The sequence below is a fragment of the Petromyzon marinus genome, chromosome 3 (genome assembly GCF_048934315.1).
Source record: "Petromyzon marinus isolate PM22_M1 ecotype Great Lakes invasive population chromosome 3, UKy_Petmar_22M1.pri1.0, whole genome shotgun sequence".
In the NCBI taxonomy this organism is placed as follows: Eukaryota; Metazoa; Chordata; class Hyperoartia; order Petromyzontiformes; family Petromyzontidae; genus Petromyzon; species Petromyzon marinus.
In genome coordinates, this window is record NC_133669.1 from 19,306,264 (window position 1) to 19,328,067 (window position 21,804).

General features: G+C 46.1%; 2 protein-coding genes across 5 annotated transcripts in view; one reads left to right on the forward strand and one right to left on the reverse strand.

Moving 5' to 3' along the window:
* Positions 1–1,788: 1,788 nt before the first annotated feature.
* On the forward strand, positions 1,789–9,062 carry C3H22orf23 (chromosome 3 C22orf23 homolog). The gene is made up of 6 exons (XM_032977975.2): positions 1,789–2,002; positions 4,849–4,911; positions 7,261–7,437; positions 7,920–8,057; positions 8,454–8,554; positions 8,810–9,062. Exons 1-6 carry the CDS (start codon positions 1,921–1,923, stop codon positions 8,924–8,926), a joined length of 678 nt encoding a protein of 225 aa, XP_032833866.1. The 5' UTR covers positions 1,789–1,920; the 3' UTR covers positions 8,927–9,062.
* A 4,471-nt stretch (positions 9,063–13,533) lies between these two features.
* Positions 13,534–21,804, reverse strand: part of MICALL1 (MICAL like 1) — a 48,929-nt gene continuing 40,658 nt past the window's right edge. For all 4 annotated transcript variants that reach the window (XM_032977994.2, XM_032978010.2, XM_032977987.2 and 1 more), the window contains 6 exons: positions 21,124–21,253; positions 20,261–20,351; positions 19,475–19,548; positions 18,946–19,051; positions 17,291–17,337; positions 13,534–15,007 (listed from right to left, as the gene is read on the reverse strand). In XM_032977994.2, coding sequence (XP_032833885.2) covers positions 14,505–15,007; positions 17,291–17,337; positions 18,946–19,051; positions 19,475–19,548; positions 20,261–20,351; positions 21,124–21,253 — 951 coding nt within the window. In that variant the 3' untranslated portion in view covers positions 13,534–14,504. The remainder of the gene's footprint in view (positions 15,008–17,290; positions 17,338–18,945; positions 19,052–19,474; positions 19,549–20,260; positions 20,352–21,123; positions 21,254–21,804) is intronic.

Genomic DNA, 21,804 nt, shown 5'->3' on the forward strand with positions numbered 1-21,804 from the left:
AATGTATTATTTTATTCTCATTCTACGTGACTTTACCGAAAGAACCAAAGAAGATGAATTTATTTATTTTGAAACGGGCATTTATTTATTTATTTAAAAAACGTCAGCGCCACGCGCAGCGATTTGGCAGTTTATTTAGAAGGACGAGTCCATCTATGTTCTGAAAAGAGGAGGGGGGAGACGAAAAATTAATGTATGCCGTCTGAAAGCCACCGTTAGCGTGAACAATCTATTAAGACCTGAAATGGTTTATCAAATCCTTCCAATGATTGCTAAGCCAGAATCCATCTTCTCGGTCGAAATTGTCTCTGTGCTTGTATATGTGGATAGCCTCATGAACGAATCTCTCAGCCTGTCGCGTTCATTCCGTTGAGAACGAAGCAGATCTGAAGCTATACTCTTTGGTTCTATTGGATCCTTGCAGTCACGAAAGCTTTAAATCTAGCAGATCTGAAGCTGCAGAACGCGATCGCCGTGCTCGCAACCCATGCATCCTCAAGCCTGGCTGCACGTCGCTCTGCTGCTTCCTAGGCGCGTATTTTCAGCCATTCTTTGTCTCACTCATTGTTTTTTTTCGGTAAAGTCACGTATGTAGAAATACAATAAAATTATATTTAAAAAAAACAATTACTACGACGTTTCGATCACAACGCAAGCGATCTTCTTCTTGCGTTGTGATCGAAACGTCGTGATTGTTTTTTTTGTTTTAATATAATTTTATTGCATTTCTACATACGTGACTTTACCGAAAAAAAAACAATGAGTAATTTTATGCAGTCACGAAAGCTTTAATACTTTATCATTCTTCGTCTGTTTCGCTCGTTCGCTGATGCCCGTTCTTCCTCACTTTGATTTGCAATTACCCGTCGCACTGCGAGGCGTTATTTGGATGAACTAAAGCGGATCGATTGCACTGAAAAAGGAGAAAGAACGTTATAACCAAAACATATGAAATTGCAAAGCATTAAAAAAGGAAAAAAACACAAACTAAAAACAAAGAAAAAAATAAAAAATACTAACGAAATATTTCAATTCAGACGCGGATCAATCGCCACAGCTGAATTCCACCGCCAATTGCACTGAAAAATAAGAAAAGCAGTTAAAAAAACGAAACGAAAAGCAATGAAAAAAGTAAAAAAAGAAACTATACTCACGAAATGAACGCTATGGTAAACGACACAGCTCAATTCCAACGCAATGTCACACGAAATTATTAAATCAAAATGAAAATAAATCAAAATCTATGAAAATTCTACTTAATGACAACGGAAACATTGAAATGGAATCGTGAAATATTTAGTACAGCGTGTGTTGCTTTTACGTCCAACAGATGGCGCTGCTTTTTTTTTTAAAGCATGTTTTTACCTGTCACAGGTGTGACATCTATATAATAGTAGGTATATAAAAACACGCGCGTATTCGAATGCAACGTTGTGTCAAAATAGTAGGTGTATAAAAACAAGCGCGTATTCGAATGCAACGTTGTGTCAAAATTTCAAAGCAATCGGTGAAGAACTTTCGGAGATTTCAGATTTTGAACAAACGAACATTTACATTTTTATTTATATAATAAGATAGACGATTGTTTCCCTTCTACGTGGTGACTTTACCGAAAGAGACAAGAATATGAATCACTGCAGTCACGAAAGCTTTAAATAAGAAATTAATTATTATGCCTCATATCGGCCAATCACAAGCGGCGACTCGTCCCGAAAATAACGGCGAACGCGATTGGTCCACGTTGTCTGTAACTCGCCGTCGTCACGGCAACGCGGTTGCTAGGAGACGAGAAGCTCTGGCCTAGTGCTCGATTGGAGCCTGAGGCCTGTGCGCCTCACTCTTTAGATGTTTTTAAGAGCCATTTGTGCAAAGTAAGAAATACATTTAAAGTTAAAATTTGAAGATAATAAAGGCAGGGACATGGCCGGGAGGGGTACCGAAGGCGGTTTATGGGCGCCGGCCGGCGCGGCCTTCAGTCCGGCTACCCGAGATCTGCTGAGAGGTGAGACCTTCACGTCAAAATTTTGTTTTAACTCTATTAAGAACATTGTATTGCGGTAATTGGAATTAAGTATTGCGCAAGCTGCGAGGCGAAATGTTTGCACGAGACGACGCAGGAGACGTGGACCGGTTTGGTGCAATTGGCGAGTCATCACCCATACGGTTTAACCCCGTATTCTCTTAGAGGGAAATAGAGTTTTAAAGCCCATACGGCGTAAAGCCGTTTAAGTGCGGGGGATTTTTGTTTGTTTATTTGTTTGTGTTTCTCCCTTGTGATGGCGACTTTGTAGGACGAACGTTGGGATTCATAAGGGGCACGGGGTGACCAATAAGGTCTGAATTGGTTTGTAGTAAGGTAGGGAGGGGCACTGATAAGGGGTTGACAGGTAAGAGTACACAACAACAACAAAAACTATTAGGTAATTAAAAAAAACTACGTTATTTTTTTGTCTATTTGTTTGTGTTTCTCCCTCGTGGTGGAACTTTGTAGTATGAGCGTTCAGATGTATAAGGGGCACGGGGTGACCAATAAGGTATGAATTGGTTTGTAATAAGGGATTGACAGGTATGACACTGACAAACTTCGACGAAGTGATGATGGCAGTGAAGATGAAGCCGGCTTTTGGCTGCTAAACCATCGAAACAAAGACGGTGGGGTCATCGCATCGCGCGCTTTCTGCGGCCGTCTGGAACGCACCTTCCTTCCGATATTAGGGATGCCACCGGAGCTATGCACTTTTAAACCACCTAGATTGAAAAACGAATGTCTTTAGAACTGCTTTTGTGTGTTTAGTTTGTTGTGCGCCCCGCGCACCTCCGATTAGCGCGGTTGGTTACGTACGGTGCGAAAAAAGTTCAACGTAATGGGGATGCCTTTAGCCAAGATTGTGGGAGTTTGTTTTTCCTTACATGTGCCTTTTTACGGGGTTTAAAGGGTTAAACATACTTAACTGGATTCATTAATAAAGTGGTTTAATCCGTTTCGCCCATTAAACCGAGGTTTAAACCGGGTTTGATATAAACCCGTTGCTGATGTGAAAGCGGTGCTTTAACTCCCAACTTACTGCCAAACAGCGCCTCACCGCGGCTGGAAATGGTTGTTTTACCGTTTGGTTCTATTCGGTAAAGTCACGTAGGTAAAAAATTAAAACAAAAATCACGACGTTTCGGCCACAACACAAGCGGCCTTCATCAGGTGAAGGGACCAACCAGCGCTTGGCTTTCTTCACTCCAACTTTGTCCGCTGGACAGGTTGGTCCCTTCACCTGATGAAGGTCGCTTGTGTTGTAGCCGAAACGTCGTGATTTTTGTGGTTTTAATTTTTTACCTACGTGACTTTACCGAATAGAACCAAAGAGCATGGATCCTTGCAATCACGAAAGCTTCAAATCTAGAATTGTTTTACCGTTTTTTGTTAGTTTTAATTCAGTTTTCAGTTTCAGTTAATTTATTATGGTATAGCCCTGTGAGCCATTCAGCTCTTGAATCGGGTGCAACCACAACAAATAAAAAACACAAAAAACACGAACAAGAATAACATCTTAAAGTGACTATGTGACTGTGCAAACAGAAAATCCATGAAAAAAACAGCTAAATATTCCTGAAAAAAGCACCGTACACCAACGCTGTGTGCAAAAAAATCCCAGTGGGATGCAAGTCAAACAACAACAACCACAAGAAAACTTAGATTAAGGCCATCAGTCTAACTCCGTACTACAACAAAACAAACATGTCCAAACCAAAAAACGTTTTCGAAATCACCAAAAAATAAAGCCATAATTGCAACGTAACAGTGATCACAGGTACTGTGACCGAAATTTTACAATAAACTACATAAATAACATGTAACACCAAATCCTAGAGCCATAGCTGCCTGCATGAGTTACTCCACAACAACAGAAGCATCAGTCGGAGTATCACATTTATTTTTCAATGCACCTTTAAGATCAGCACGCTAAATCAAAATACAGATAATACTTTGCAGCGTCATCCGGAGCTAAACATTTTATTTTACGCCAATGAATAGCAGTGGCAGCTAGGGGTGTACAACTCCTCTAGAGCAGTTTTGAGAGAAGATCTCATTGGTAGCGATTCAAGTTGCAGTTTATTGGCAATAGCATTCCAGACCCTGGGGGCATCAATAGCAAAGGCCCTTCCTCCAGTTTTTGTACGGCAATAGGGAATGTGAAGCTGGTAAATGAGCGAAGACCTGAGGTCAAATTTGTTCTTTGAAACAGAAAGGAGATCCAGCAGGTAGTCTGCGGATTTTTTTCTAAGTACATCGTGAATAAATAAGATCTGGTGCGCAAGCCGTCGAACATTAAGAGATGTTAAGTTTGAACCAATGTAGAGATCACAGTGGTGAGTCCTATATGGGCAGTTCAATGTATATCTTAAGGCCGAGTGATAGATGAAATCAAGCTTCTTCAGTACAGTACTTGGGGCTGATTTATACACGATGTCACAGTAGTCAAGTAGAGCCAGTATGGTAGCTTTTATCAATTCCAAATGGAACATTGTGGGGAAGCAGTGCTTGTGTCGATACAGAAAACCAATTTTTATTTTTGTCTTTTAATATTGGATATCGCCGTGATTTTGCCTAACAGTATAATGAGGTTACTTAAACACGAACGTATTAGTACACTTGTTTTATGAAGTTATAAAAATGAACCTTATTTTGCCTCTCATTTTTTCCACTTGCCAATCGTGTCTCTTGTTGTTGCAAATCCGCATCTCCTTTAAGGCGTATACATGCAACCAATTGATAATCGTCCAATAATAACTCCAGCAATTGTGATGAATATTTTTTTCTCTCCAAATGTGCTGCTGATTCCTTTCTCTTCCCAGTGATGATGAAAGAGGCTCGCCTGACGAACCTCCAGCAGAGACACCTCACCGCCAAGATCGCGAGTAAAAGCGCACCCGTCTCTTCGAGCGCCCTTCCTTCCCCCTTTGCCGAATTATTGCAGTTCGATCATCGATTATTCGGCTTCCAACATTATCCGGTGGTCCCGGGCCGATCCGGTGAAACTGGCAAAACTGTTCCAAACGTCAGTCCGACAATCGGCACCATGTGCGTGACAGATTAAAAGGAGCTCTGTTTGATTTCAGTTTCAAATATTATATGCAGTACATTATACACTACATACAACTTAAACAATGAAAATACTGAACGTATATACATCACCCCATGCACAGTCTGCGAGATTGGAGCGGTATGGTACAGTAAATACAGTAAAAAACATTTAAGTAGGATGTTTATTTTTGTCCATTTGTATGTTTAATTATGCCAATTTCACAAAGTAAACACATTTAAAACACTGAAAAAACACACAACACCTAAAACACGTCATACAAGAATGTGCAAAAATAAGCTATTTTAAATAATGTGATTATCCATAATTTTTGAAAATCCTGCGCCCCCTCCCACCCCCGAAGCACGCCGGATAATCGACGAACGACTGTATCTCATCATTTCAGCATCTCATTCGGGTTGACTTCCCACAATCACCACTAGCGTCGCCCGGAAGGTTCCTGAAGCCTCTGGGTACAATGCCACGTGGGGGCCCCTCTTGTTAAAAAAATGACAAAACAGAACACCAGGCAAGTTGTGGCACCCCCTCTTTTTGTGAGCTCCTCGGAAAATTTTACCTATTTCCCCCCCTCCCCTTCTGGGCGGCCCTGCGCACCACCTACAGATTAATGTAGTCTCAAGCACAGATTATAGATTTATTCCCACAGCCCAGGCAGCCAGACGAAAGCACCCTGAGAAGTATTACAGTTCAGTGGTCATGCCTGAAGCTCGCAGAGGCATACACCTTCAGGATTACAGTATTAAGGTTTAGTGACATTTCTATAGGCTCGCAGAGTCATCTTTAGGATTACGGTTTACTGTTCCTGCCCAAGGCTTAGTGGCAGACGGAAGCACTCTTTCGACTACTATATTTGGATTTAGTGGCAATGCCAGTGCTCTTACTCATTTTCCTTCAGCTTGAACACCTGGTTCGTCAAAAAATACAGCTATTCAATTGATCAATTGTAGAAAAACTATAGGAAATATAAGAGGGTAATCAGTAGGTAATATTTATATTCATAATTTGACACTCCTTTGTCAGTCCACTGTTGATGGCCTCTCCACTCCGTATCAGTCATGGGAGTTGATTGATCATACATAACCAAACTGGCCAGTGTGGGCTGCTGAGTGTGGGTTGAGATATCACTCACATCAACTTTTATTCATTGCTGGGAAGCGAACTTACACCGCTGAGTTAAAAGCACAATGCGCTAACCACTACACCACCACTTCACCCGTCTAACAATTAAATTACAATGAAAGAACATCTTAAGACATTGCACATGAGATGGGAACCCAAAGCTGTGGGGAGAAGGCGGATGAAAGGATGGATAAGAGGTCTCGTACAAAGATTATGAGAGGATCTGGTGCAGTTAATGGCAGAGGAGTTAAAGCTAAGAGGCAGTCATGGATAAATGAGAAGAGGAAGGTCTTGAACAAGTACATGAGTCAGCATCGCTCTACTTAAAAAAGTTTGATTGTTCGTGTCTCCAATCACATTTCTTTATCAAATGTTGGTCCACTGATTTTAATGCATTTTGATGAGTAATTGCATGTCGAATATGATCTGTGCCTTCGTTTATTGTGACTTGTGTTTACATTATGTTTTTTCCTGCTTTGACAGAACAGTATATTTACTGTTAATGAGCAACTGATCGTCTCATCTAAGATATTTAACTCTGTGTACTTAGATCTAAATTGCACTTGTTGACCTGGCTCACCTTGCAAAAGTGAAATGTCAAATCAACCCATATGGAATCATTGGAGCTCATCGTTGAACTATATTCAATCACATACTATCAAGGGAAGCACACTGTTTTATGGATCCTCGTTCATTTAGCTTATTAAGTGACTCATACCCAGTTACAGATTTCATGGGAAGCCCACAGAGCTGCATGGGTCATCATCATTCGAGCTCATCAGTCAGCCATGTCAAGCTGCAGACTGCCAATGAGAGCTCATTGTGTTATATGCATCTTTCTTTCATCAGGTCTCATAAGTGAATCATGCCATGTATTGGGGGCCTGTGGTGGCATTTCGAATTCACCATGGCATTGGGGGGCCATATACCGCGATGTGCATTGTGTTATATGTGAGGGGGCTACAGCTTAGCCGTGGTGCCAGTGGAAGTAGCATGTAGAATATCACGGGAATACATTTAAATTGAATGCACGGAACTGGTGCAGATGGCGAGAGCCTGCCGCTGAGCAGCCATGCGCCCACCAGCGCCAGGCGGTACAGAAAGCCACCGCCACAGGCTCGCTCCACCGCGGCCTCCAGGGGAAGGCCCCACCTACGACCGGCGAGTGACTGCATGGCCGGAGACGCCTACAAGAGGGAGCAGTACCGCCCAAAGCCCGGCAGTGAGTCCCCTTTCCTTTTCAGCACAAACCCACACCCCATGCTGTCAGTGACCACTCCTCATGGGTTTCAGGTTGAGAAGGCTCCAAACTCAGTGATGAGTGGAACGCAATGGCAGGGAGTGACGATGATGAGGAACTAGCTGCTGGGCTCCAGATGAGTTCTGTGATGCTGTATGGACTGCATTCTCCCCTTGCAATAAACTTTTGAATGGGCTGTCATCTTGCTTTATTTTTTTATGATTGCATAGACATGCATTTGATCGTCTGGTGCAGAAATAGCCAGTGATTAAACCACTGCCAGCGCATTTCAGTTACTCACTGCATACCCACACACGTTGTTCTGAATCCATCTGAGATATGTTAAACCTAGGGTGGAGTTTGTATCTCCTCCTGGACCCAGAGCCGCGAGCCAACACCACACGTCACGGTTGTGGTTGCGCGAGTTTGAGCCAGCACTGTGGCGGTCATGTGCTCCGTGGCAGAGAACACCGAGGCCGAAAAGCAGCGGCTGCAGAACTTGATGGCGACGGGGCGAGCTGACGAGGAAGGCGGGACCCATCGACCCCGGCAGCCCAGGACCCCTCCGCCACCGGAGCCAGAGCTTGACAGATTCACGGAGTGTGGGTGACACCGTCACTACCAACCGCTACTGCCAACACCAACACTGCTGCCGCTGCTACTGCCAACAATATCACTGCTATCACTGCCACCACTGCCACCGCTACACCCAATACTACCTTTATCACCACTAATAGTGCCACCAATGTCACCATTCTTACTGCTGTGATTACCACCATTGCTACAAGCTACTGTTATGACCATCACCATTGCTACCACCATGACTGCTACCGTCACCATTACCACTGACATCACCACTTGCAGTCATAACTGTGATCATCACTACTTACCAATGCCTTGACTACAACCACCACCATATGGCATTACCATATCTGCAACCATTGCCTCCACGGTCTCCTCTCATCCTTGTTCCCATTCTTCTCGGTGTGTCTTGGCAGTGATGGAGGAAATTGAGGAGCGTCGAGTATTCCTGCAGGAAATGGAGGCGTTAGGTCGGAGCAAGCAGTACGCGCCTCTCATCCACTCGCAGATCTCGCAGGTGGTTCCAAGTGCAGCATGACGCACTCATCCAACTTACCCACCCAGTGGTAGTAGTGATAAAAGGGTGATAAGGAGGCAAATTGTCTTCCGGTGAGTGTCTATTAAAGAAATATTTTTATGACTTGTTTTTTGGCAGCATTATACATTTGGGAAGTTAGGTTATTTGAACCAATTTGCTGTAGTGCCTTCTACAGGAATTCTGCACGTGGTGCCACCTGACCGGATACCGAATCTCTTTGGCTGTCACCAACAGAAAATCCGCGAGATGGAGGATATCGACCGCAAAAGGACGAAGGAGCTCACAGATTTGGTGGAAAAAGATGAGGAGCGGAACTCAAATCATGATGGCAGAGTCACAGTTGCAGAGTGACCTCGCAGTCCCTGCAATTGCCACGGAGATGGGTCGATGTATAAACAAGAGGTTTCACTCCCAGTGAAGCCACCCATGGAATTATCAGAGTTGTGACACGTGCTGCAGAGCAGACCTTACAGGTCCTGTGACATTGGGTGAGACTAGGCCCAGGGCTTTTTGCAGCCGGGTCTTTTCGGGTCAGCAACCTAGAAAAGACTTCTGCATCCGGGACACCACATCGAGTATACTTCTCACTCCGGCTGTGGCTACTACCAGTCACGTGCCACTTGCCAGCCTAACAGTCGAAAAATATTGAGTGAGAAAATTAAACCCCAGGTAGGGCATTGTATTGTTGTATCAGCCCGAATACCAAGTTGTTAAAATATAAATAAATTTGATTGTGTAACTGAATCTTAAATTCACACTGCGATTTCACTTACATACGTAATAGATATGGAATTATGCACCACTCAGCAGCCAGTGATTTCCCCTTCATGCATAAGAAGTAGAACGTGTCCTTAGCGATTATGATAGTTACATCAGGTTGATGTTTGCGTAAGTGGGGTTTCCCATAATGCACTGTGCCTTTCACATCTTATATCTTCACCTATGAATTTTTATTTAGCAGACAGGAATTATCATTGGTTGAAGATAGTGTGAGCATAGTATGACGAGATATAATATAATTTTACAACCTTGTCAATGCACTACTGCATGAAGGCCACTTCACATAGTGTTGGTCATCGGGAGTTGTTTGACCATACTTCACTACACTGGTCAGTGCAGGTTGGTGAAGGTAGCACCCAGGACCAGTTCAGACATCACTCACCAAAGATATGAGCTGTGGCCAGGAATCAAAACAACGGTCACTAGGTTCATAGCGCAGGGTGCTAACCACTGCACCACCGCTCCACCCCTTCATCCACCAGTCGATTGACAAAGGCCTCTGAATTAAGACTCGATATGTACATAAACTACTCATCACAGTCTAGTGTGAGTACCTCCCTGCTTAAATGCGCAATAGGGTGGTGATAATCCCCACTCGCAACCCAAAGCCATCTGTCAAAATTCCACATTCGAATAGGGCCGTAGCCAGTCTCTACACAGACGACCACTGTTGACCTGTTGACTTCCGACAAAGTGGTACCAGCTATCTTATGCACCCCACCCAACAAGTGAAATGGAGGCTGCCTCACACACACTTGAGCAGGTGAACACTTTTACTGGTAGGAACCTCCTGGTTACACGAGCCCACAGGGGATTATTGTGTCCGTCCGTCGTGCATCCAAAAATGTGAGGGGTGGGGCTGGGTGGAGAGGGAGGGTGGGGAGGGGCTGGGTAGGGAGGGGAGGGTGGGGAGTTGGCTGGGTGGGGAGGGGAGGGTGGGGAGGGGCTGGGTGGGGAGGGTGGGGCTGGGTGAGGGGTGGAGCTGGGTGGGGAGGGACTGGTCACCCCGTGGTGCCCTTATAAAACTCAACGTTTCACCTACTCACGCCGGCTATTGCCCACCCTCACAGTCGGGCATATTTGCGGAATACACCACGCCGCCGTTGACCCTGGCCATTGACCGAGCAACCCAACGTTCCTACCAGCTCCCTCCGCAGGAATGTGTTATTCAAACTACGAAAGCAATTGATGAGTGTTAAGAGTGGCTATTCAGCAATTCACCCACCGCTCCAGCCCTGCGATTTGACGAGTTCTCACAGTGTACGTTTCTATTCTCATTAATAATCAATTCCTTTGATTAATTTTGCTTCCATACATTCTATATAATTTTCACTCTAAATTGCACGTATCGTGTGCAGATTCAATTTAAATTGACAGCAAATTAATTGTTACATAGCTAATAGTATGAAACCAGTGGCGATTTAAAGCTTGCATATATTTTTTTAACCTGTCATTGTCCGTGTGTGCGGCCCAAACTTACGAAGGATTTGGCTCGCAAACCGTGGGGTTGAAAAAAGTAGCCAGGTACCACGCCATAAGCCCCGTGCTGAGCCAGCGCTATTCCGATTTCGCGTCCGTCACATTTCAAAGTTTAAGTAACGATTTAGTGCTGTTTTATTTTTTACATAGCGCGCTAGACCATACCAAGTCACACGCGTTCGGTGGGGGTATTTCTATTTCGTGTGCACACTGCGCAAGGTAACACACGCAAATTTACAGCTCCCTTCAAACAGTTATTCCCGTGACTGTTTACTCATTACAAATTGCCTTTTATAGGTTAGAGATTTAATGACAGGGATGAACCGATGTTTTTGAATAGCCTTTTTCTGTACTCTTGATGCATAAGCAGCCACGCAATATCACTTTACTGCACAGATGGCAAACCAATAAATATACTCAATTACGTCTTCATTCTATCACATTTACACTTGCCCCCTCAGTAGGGGGGTTGATCAGTGACGTTCTGTCAATGACGCTTGATCGGTGCGCATCTGGCTCATGGTGTAATAAGTGGCTCCGGCACGGCGCAACTTTATTTATTTATTAAAGGTTCTTCACAGCCACGACTCCTCTCGCCGCTCTCCACCACACCGCTGGCTGGCGGCGCGCTGGGAAGCGGCTGGAGGTTCGGGCCGCCACGTGGCTGCTGGAGGTGGCTGGGGCAGCAGCGACGGGCGAGCTCCTCTTCAATCTTCAACCACCGAACCTTCCGCGAGACTCCCCGCTTTATATCCCTTCTTCCCAGGCCAAGCCCCGCCTCTGGCCACGCCCCACTAGGAACCTTCGAGAACGTTCCAGAGGCTTCCTTGCTAGCTCCGCCCATTAACCTTCCTCCCAGATAGAATCCCACTACTGACGAGGCATGGACTGTCTCGACAGTATATAAAGTGTAACCCCGCAATTATGCAGGAGATTGCGCTCGCTTATTACAATAGTTACAGGTAGGTTAGGTTCGTTTTGTATTAGTTGACTTTCATTTATTTGCCGCTCTTGCTCGCGGCAAATGTTTGCACCAAAATGGCGGAACACCCTCGCAGTCGCTCCTAATGACTTATCCCCTCTCCCTTGCCTCTTTCGCTCAAGTCACGTACATAGAAAACTATTATTTACAAACTTATTAAGTCTATATAAAAGTGCGAGTGTGCGTGTGTACATCCATGTGTGAGTTCATTATGTGTGTGCGTGTGGGTCCATGTGTGTCAGTCGATGTGTGTGTACGTCAAAATGTGTGTCTGCGTGAGTCCATGTGCGTTTGTAAGTCGACATGTGTATGTGTAAGTAGATGTGTTTGTGTGTGGGTCGATGTGTGCCAGTCGATGTGTGTGTGTGTGTGAGTCCATGTGTGTGTGTTTGTCGATATGTGTTTGTGCAAGTCCATATGTGTGTGTAGGTCCATGTGTGTGTGACTTTATATAGGTGTGTGTTTAAGTCCACGTGTGATTAGTCGATATGTGTGTGTCTAAGTCCATATGTTTGTGTGTGTGTAATTCCGTGTGTGTGTGCGTCGATTTGTGTGAGTCTGTGTGTGCGTGGGTCCATGTGTGTGTATGTCAATGTGTGTGTCTTTGTCGATATGTGTGTAAGTCCGTATGTGTGTGTGTAGGTCGATGTGTTTCTGAGTCTATGTATGTGTATAAGTCGATGTGTGTGTGTGCAAGTCGATATGTGTGTGTGTAAGTCGATGTGTGTGTGTGTGTCAGTCGATGTGTATGTCAGTAGATTGTGTAAGTCGATGTGTTTGTGTGTGCGTCGATGTGTGTGTTAGTCAAAATGTGTACGTCCGTGTGTGTATAAGTCTGTGTGTGTGCAAGTCGCTGTGTGTGTGCGTGATTCTATGTGTGTGTCAGTCGATGTGTGTGTTAGTCAATGTGTGTGCGTCATGTGTGTGTGCACAACTAATATTTAACAATTAAGTTAGTAATTTTCACAATAATGTGTGTGTCTAAGTCCATGTGTGCGTGTGAGTCGATGTGCATGTCTGCGTCGATGTGTGTGTGCGTGAGTCGATATGTGTGTGTCAGTCGATGTGTGTGTGTTAGTCAATGTGTGTGTGTGTAAGTCCATTTATTTGTGTGTATGTGTGAGTCGATGTGTATGTGTAAGTGAATATAACAACATAATTGTGCGTGTAATTCCATGTGTGAGAGTCGATGTATGTGTGTGTAAGTCGATGTGTGTAAGTCCATGCGTGTTAGTCAATGTGTGTGTAAGTCCATGTGTGTGTGAGAGTCGCCGTGTGTTTGTAAGTCTATGTGTGTGTGTGGGTCTTTGTCTTTTTGTAGGTCGATGTGTGTATGTGTGCATCCATGTGTGTTTGTAAGTCGATGTGTGTGTACGTCGCTGTGTGTGTGTAAGTCCATGTGTGTGTAAGTCCATGTGTGTGTGTCAGTCTATGTGTGTGTGAGTCGCTGTGTGTGTGTACGTCGATATGTCTGCGTGTAAGTGGATGTCTGGCTCTATGTGCGTGTGTGAGTCGATGTGTGTGTGTAAGTCGATGTGTGTAAGTCCATGCGTGTTAGTCAATGTGTGTGTAAGTGCATATGTGTGTGCGTGTAGGTCGATGTGTGTGTGTGTGTGGGTCGATGTCTGTGTGTGTGTAAGTCTATGTGTGTGTGTCTTTTTTGCCCGGGGAATGCCGGGTACTTCCTGCTAGTATATATAAAAAAAGAAAATCACCATTTTTAACAAAGACTGCACAACTTTATTTCGGAAGCAACAATAGTGTTCTAGCTTAAGGCTGTAGAGAGTTGCCAAGTCCCGAAAGCAGCAATTAATATCGCAGTGTATACATTTTGCAAAAGGCAGAGAACATGTTAGAAACGGGAAATGTGCTGTAAAGTGGAACTGAAGCTTGCCCATGCGCTTGCCGGCCACTGTGCAAATAGCCCAGATGGTCAGACAACTATTGCAGTCTAAAAACCCTAAAGTGCAACCACAAAAGGAAACAAAAACACAACTAAAATCAAAACGGCCAGGGTTCAAAAATGAAAACAGTGGAGCCCCACCGTCAGTGTCGTGGCGCCACCCCTCTTGGCGCCCGGGTGGCGAGATGTTAAGTAGCTCACCTGGTATACAGGGGTCGTGGGTTCCATCCTGACCCTAATGCCTGTATATTTGGAGTATGCATGTTATTCCCGTGGAGATTTTCTCCGGGTCCTCTGGGTTTTCCCCCCACATCTAGAAACATGCACTTAAGAGTATTTGGCTGCTATAAATTTCCACAAGCCACTTATTAGAGCTATCATTTGTGGACAGGTCGCTGCTGAAAAGAGCTGCGTAGCTCAGTGGGCCTTACCTGGTAAAATAAAAAGTTTCAGTTTAGTTTAAACCACGTCTAAGCGCCACCCTCGACCCGACGGCCCCCCAAACTCGTACTCTGGAAGAAGTGACGGTCGGGGATTAATTTCCGCCGGGTCTGAGCCAGAAAATGTTCGCTATGGTTGTGGCTACTAGTCAAATGCCACCTCCAGTGTATCAGCGGTCCGGAAAACACTCGGTGAGAAATGAAACCGTGAGTGGTGCTGACTGGGAAGGCATGGACGGCGATGGTGGAGGGAGTGGGTTGCAATGGCGCCGTGACCTCACCCCCCACCGCCGTTTTCGTTTTAAGTCTCGCTTGCCCATGATGCAGCCGCCTTCACCACGGCGGTCAGGCTTCGATCTTTCCGTTTTCCGTCTCGCTGCTGAGGGTGTCACTTTGGTTCTTTTTGTTCTCAGCTTTTTCCTTGTTTTTCTTTGACTTCTCCTGCTTCTCCTTCTGCTGCTTCTCCTTCTCCTGCTTCTCCTTCTGCTGCTTCTCCTTCTCCTGCTTCTCCTTCTGCTGCCTCTCCTTCTCCTGCTTCTCCTTCTCCTGCTTCTCCTTCTGCTGCTTCTCCTTCTCCTGCTTCTCCTTCTGCTGCCTCTCCTTCTCCTGCTTCTCCTTTTCCTTCCGTTCCTTTTCGGCTCGTTGCCTCTCCTGCTTTTCCTGATCCCGCCGCTCCTTTTCTGCCCTGATCTTCTCCTTCTTCTCAAGGTCCTTCTTCTCCTGCTCGGCCCTCTTCCTCTCTTTCTTCTCCTTGGGTGTCTCCTTTCCAGTATCCTTGGGCGTCTCCTTTCCAGTGTCCTTGGGCGTCTCCTGGCCCGTCTCCTTGGCCTCTTGGCTCTTGAAGATATCTGAAAGCCAGAGGAAACCGAGTTTGACAACCAGGAAAAGACATTTCACGCAGCCTTCGATGCGAGAGTGATTGTTACGCGGCTAGCTTTGCCCCAGGTGTCGCTCATTGAAGCCAGCAATTCATTTTGATCATCCCCCGAAACTTTTCAGCGAAAGTAGGCAAGCATCGGGCATCGACAGAACTGTTACATCACTTCCTGCGATGTTACTTCTTGCAATGCTACAGTATTCCCTCATTATTTCCAAGGGATATGTTCTGGAGACGCTCGTGAAGAGAACATTTTGCGGATAACGATATTGGCCTATGATAATTATCATATGCGCAACGTCTGCATATTATTTTAAAGCGTCGATAAGTTCTTTATCTCTTTATCTCTTCACTTTCTCGCATCACATTCTCTCATGCACTTTCTTTCTATCTCTCTCGTTGCAGTCGTGTAGAATTTCAGATGCGATTCGCGGATAGCAAGTTCGTGAATAAAGAGGGAATATTTCGATTTAAAGCTTTCGTGACTGCAAGGATTCATCTTCTTTGGTTCTTTCGGTAAAGTCACGTAGAATGAGAATAAAATAATAAATTGATAAAATAAAATAACACAATAATATTCTCACGACGTTTCGGCCACAACACAAGCGGCCTTCATCAGGTGAAGGGACGAGACTGTCTGGAGGACAGCGCAGACAGTCTCGTCCCTTCACCTGATGAAGGCCGCTTGTGTTGTGGCCGAAACGTCGTGAGAATATTATTGTGTTATTTTATTTGATCAATTTATTATTTTATTCTCATTCTACGTGACTTTACCGAAAGAACCAAAGAAAAAGAGGGAATACTGTACTTTCTCATCGACAGGCCAGGGGTTGTGGGCTATGGAACCGGTAATGACATCCACACGGTCATCTGCCATTGGTTTACTCAGATTGTAAATATTGTGGATTTGCTCTCCAATACGTTTACTCATAACGAATTGGTATGTTCTGTTTACGTGACAAACCTTACTATATTGGCTGTGTCGGGTGGTGGCGGGTTTAACGACACATTTATATTTACACGATCTAACCCAAAAATACCTACATTAGGGATCCTATTGGTTTGTCAACAAGGCCACACCTATTGACGCTGCACTGTTGTTGCTCAAAGACAGTCGATGTCAAACGCATAACGCCAGTGTCCTTCACGAATTTTCAGAGGGGGGCCACTTTCGCCGATAACACATCAGTGTTGGGGCCCGCCACACATTTGAAACCATTGGGGTTTGGACAGCTCGATGGGGTGTTTTCACGTTTTGTGTATTTTTGGGGGCTGCACGTCAGAGGCTGCACTAAAGGCCACCATGGGCTTTTCAGTGGCCCGCGGGCCTTCCAATGAAGAAATCTGGCATACGCAGAGCACGGTGCAGTGTATATTTATCAGATAAACATCAATTAACCCGAGTGAGTACGTCACCTTCACATTATTTTACTCATTCAAACTTTATACACTTGTTGCTCTGATGTTATTTATAAGTCGACGTTGACTAATATTAGTGCCGTCATTTCTGCGGTTGCCTCCGTAGGAATGTGATGAATATGGACATCGAATTGCGGTGATTGTAAATGTCAATCTCTGCTGCATTAATCTCTGTGCTGAGGTTTTATGTAACACTCGCTTTACTACCCGGCTTCGCCCGAGACTTGGATTCTTGTCTTGGATTAATACACGGCCCACGCGGAGGGTTGGGGGGGGGGGGATGCGTGATGTCAGCAGGCACACTGTGTGACGCTGCCGCATGCGGGTAACATCACAGATGTAACGTCACCGCTCATTTGCCGTGCAAAATATATCCATTATTGCGCCCCCCCAAAATATTTTTATACTTTTTGCATTGTTTACAGTCTGGAAGTTAATTCTAGATATGAAGCTTTCGTGACTGCAAGGATCCATACTCTTTGGTTCTATTCGGTAAAGTCACGTAGGTAAAAAATAAAACAACAAAAATCACGACGTTTCGGCCACAACACAAGCGGCCTTCATCAGGTGAAGGGACCAGACTGTCTCGAAGTCTGGTCTCTTCACCTGATGAAGGCCGCTTGTGTTGTGGCCGAAACGTCGTGATTCTAGTTGTTTTTATTTTTTACCTACGTGACTTTACCGAATAGAACCAAAGAGTCTGGAAGTTACCCACATGCCAATTTTCAAGTTTGTTGCATGTCGGGAAGTATGCTAACCATTTCGAACAGACACACGTTCACAAGTTTCCCTTTTATATATATGTAGATGAGCCAATGTAACAGCAAATAAATACCTTTTGTAGACAGCATATCCTCCAATGCCTTGTCTTCTTCTAATTCTCTGTTGAGAAGGAATAAAAAAATAGTTCAATTAACTACAACACAGACTGGCTGTAAATCCTTATTTACATGTGCGTATTTATCTGTGTATCTTCTCGACTAACTGCATACTTGTGTAGTGGCACAGCGCCGACTGCTGTCCAACAGCAGCAACTGCGGTGGACGCTTAGCGCACACGCCGTTGAGCATGTACACGGTGTGTGTGTGCCGGCAGGGCCGAGGAACTGGGGCAAGGGTCACGGTAGACCTCATGGGGAGGCCCCTGGAACCCTACCGGTGGGTTCGAGAAGGGAGGCGAGGCTAGGGCGGAGCCAAGCTGCACCGAGGGGAATATAAGCAGCGGAGAGAGAGAGCTCCAGGCTACCGGTTCTGGGATTGGGCTCGTCTCCTCGTCGCTGTCGTCGTCGCTGCCCTCGTCGCTGCCCTCGTCGCCGCCGCCGCCGCCCGATCATTGCGCAGCCGGACAGCGGTTGGCTGTCTCGGTCAACGCCGTCGGTGCAACGCGGACAAGGTCGTGTCTGGGACGGGTCGTGCCTGGGACGGGCTGTATGGCAGCGTGGTCGTGAGAGAGGAGGCCGGATTTGGTGGTGTTAAGATAATAAAGAGAGATGATGGTGCCTCCTGCCAACTAGTGTGTGCGCCGCACACCACACGCACTCACACGCCGGGAGGAAGGAGGACACTACACTTGTATGCCTTTCTCCCTGCATACTTATCTGTGTACCTGTCTCTGTAATAGCCTGTGCATCTTCTCGTGTACCTGCCCGTGTACCTCTCGAGTCCATCTATCCACCCATTTGCCTCTGTTTCCCCATCCGCAGGGCACCAGATCACACCTTTTCTGTACCTCTGCATCCCCCATTTACCTGTACATATATACCTGTCTTTGCAACTGTCAGTCTACGTGTCCATGGTAACGTCCTCGCCTTGTATATGGGGAGTTGTGGGTTTCATTCCGACCCTGACACCTGCTGTATATTTGGAGTTTGTATGTTCTCCCCGTGGTCGCGTGGATTTTTCTCTGGGTCTTCCGGTTTTTCGCTCCACATTCAGCAACGTGAGTTTAGAGTATTTGGCTGCTTTGAATTTCCACGCGAAAAGCCACCTCATGGAGCTATCATTTGTGATGAGGTCGCTTCTGAAAAAGAGCTATATGGCTCAGGTGGGCCTTACCTGGTAAAATAAAAACAATAGTATTTAGTTTACCTGTCCTCTGTGTACTTCTGTTTACCTATCCAATCACCTGTCTCCCTATCTAGGGGGTGCAGTGGTGGTGCAGTGATTTGCGTAATCCGCGACGAGCACATGCGACCCGAGTTCAAACCTGGCCAGGGCTGACATTCATGGCGAGGGATATCTGAACCGGTCCTGCGCTCTGCCCTCCCTTTAGCATTCTACACTCACCAGTTTTCTGATGTATGGTCAAACAACTTCTAAATCCCATGTGGCATGCATGGGCAGTCTTTCGTTCCTCAGTGAATTGACAGAGAGCTGTACACCTCCCCCTGTTTGCCAGTATCTGTGTCTACCTGTGTACCAGACTTTCTTTATACCAGCCTGTCAGTCTGTATGCCAGTCTGCAAGCCTGTGTTCCCACACGCCCTCTCACCGCAGACGGTCCCTCTCGAGGTTCTCCACGATGAGGTTGCGGTCGCGCACGATCTCGATCAGCTCATCCAGCAGCTCCTGCTCGTGTGCTCGATCCTTCTCCGCCTCTACTCACACACACGAATACACACTCTAAGACAAAGATCCCCCTGTATGGCCTTAACAGACTGTTGGGGCAAGCGCTGTTCGCGAGCACCTATGAAGATCGGAATGGCACACAAGGGGGTGGGTGGCCAGCAACCACGCCAGGCCGCCTTTGTCTCCATAGTGGCGATGTTTACGCACTGCACCAGGAACTCATTTGACGCTGAGTCGACCTAGGGGAGGCCCAGGACCGGTTCAGATAATCGTCACTGGTGTTGGCCACGAGCGGGAATTGAACTCGGGTCGCTGGGTAAGTAGCGCAGCGCGCTAACCGCTACACTACCGCTCCCCACACACATGACCACACATACACAAGCACACGCACACCCGCGCATGCACACATTCCACGTGCACTGCACGTGCTGCGTGAACCGTGCGCATCTCACCGGGCCGCCCCATAATCCGCCGGATCTGGTCCTCCACCTCGACTTGGCGCTCCTCCAGGATCTGCTGCTTGGAGCTGCACACGAGACATTATCATCGGCATCCACCAATATTGTCGGCATAAATGAGATCATCAGTATCTTCACTATCAGCATTGGTGCCATCATTCATGTCAACATCACCATCCTTTCCAACAACTTGGCCACCAACGTCATCATCATCATCGTCGATACTATCACAGTCATCGTTGCCACCATCATTGTCATTATCACTATAAACTGCTTTTTGTGTTTGTTTTTTTGTCCTTTCCCCGCACCTCCGATTAGCACGGTTGGCTACGTACGGTGCTAAAGAAGTTCAACGTACGTACAATCACACTAATTTTGATAATCTTCACCACTGTTTTATCATCCCCATCATTGTGATCACCATCAGAAAGTCATTATTAATCATTATCATAATTGTCATTGGCAACATCAATTCATCTCCGTTTCATCTTTCACCAATGCCTATTTATCATCATCATCATCACCAACTGTGCAACCATCATCGTCATTTCTACGTCATCATCATCATCATCCGTCCCGGTAACCAACCCGAAGTAAAAATTCCACATCCGGCACACCACATCCATGACTGCGGCTACTTCTAGTCACGTGCCACTAAATTCAGTCTACCAACAACCTGGAAATCATTATTTTAGAAATCAAGCCTCTAGTTTCTATCATCATCAATCATCATCTTCATTGTCATCGTTGTCAGCACCACCGTGCTGGAGGGAGCCTTACACGTATGCAAGCTCAGATTCTTTTCGCACGAGCAGGTTCTTTTCTTGGATGAGTCGGAACCAATTGACGAGCAGCTCATCTTCGCCATCTCCTGCATGCAAGCACGCAGCGCCCATCAGCACACGCACAAACATCTGTGTGTGTGCATGTAGTGTGTGTATGTGATGTGTGTGTGTGTATGCACGTGTGTATGGAGAGCGGTAGTGCAGTGGCTACCACAGTGTGCTAGGAACCGAGCGACGTGAGTTAGAATCCCGCTCACGGCCAACACCAGTGATGGTCATCTGGGCCTCCTCTAAGTCAACTCAGCCTCAAATGGGTACCCGGTGCACTGAGTAAACATCGCCACTGGGGGAGACAAAGGGGATCGCGCGTGGTGCTGCCCACCCACCCCCTCGTATGCCGTGTTGGTCTCCATAGGTGTTCGCTTATAGCACTTGCCTAAACAGTCTGTGAAAGGCTATAGGGGGATCTTTGTCTTTGTGTAAATAAGAGGCTGGAGCCGTGATGCAGTGGTTAGCACCCAGTGCTACAAACCCGGCGACCTGAGTTTGATTCCAGTCCATGACTATCATCACTGGACAGTGATATCTGAACAGGTTCCTGGGCATCTCTCTGGCCGACTCAGCTCCAAGTGAGCATTTGGTTTAGAGTGTTAACATCAGCACTGGGGAGACAAAGGTGGTTGGAAATGGTGCTTGCCACGCAACCATCTCGATCACCGTGCCGGCTGTAGTAAGTGCTTCGCTGCGAACAGGCCCCAACAGCCTGTGTAGGCTACAAGGAGACTCTTGGTCTCGTGTGCATACGCACGTGCATGTGTATGCAAGTGCGTGAGTGTACGTGTGCACGTGCGTTCGCACCTCCCTCACAGCTCCTCAGCTCTGCCTCCAGCAGCACTCCCCTCTGCTGCATCTCATCCAGGCTCAAGCAAATGGAGTTCAACTCCGCCTGGATTTGCTCCGGGGGCATGTACGTGTCCGGCTTGCGTCGCTGATGTCGGCAAGGGAGTGCAGAGGGTGGGGGGGGGGGATTAGTGTGGGGGGGGGGGGCATGTGTTTGCATATAGAAGCACGTTTACCCCTGCTGCTGCAACCGTCCAGTCGTTTCTAGAGAACCAAGCTTATCCGAGACGCAGACTTCATTTGCAGCACACAGCGCAGACTAGATATTGGTTCTAGATTTGAAGCTTTCGTGACTGCAAGGATTCATACTCTTTGTTTTTTTTCGGAAAAGTCACGTAGGTAAAAAATAAATAAAATAAATGAAAACAACTCAATTGAATCACGACGTTTCGGGCGCAACACAAGCGTCCTTCTTTAGGTGGGGACAATGTAGCGAAAGCACAAACGCCGCTTCAGTGTGTTTGTGCATTCGCTACGCTGTCCCCACCTAAAGAAGGACGCTTGTAAAATTTTGATTTAAAGCTTTCGTGACTGCAGGGATTCATATTCTTGGTTCTTTCGGTAAAGTCACGTAGAAGGGAAACAATAAAATAATACAAGTATAAAACAATAAAATTATCACGACGTTTCGACTGCAAC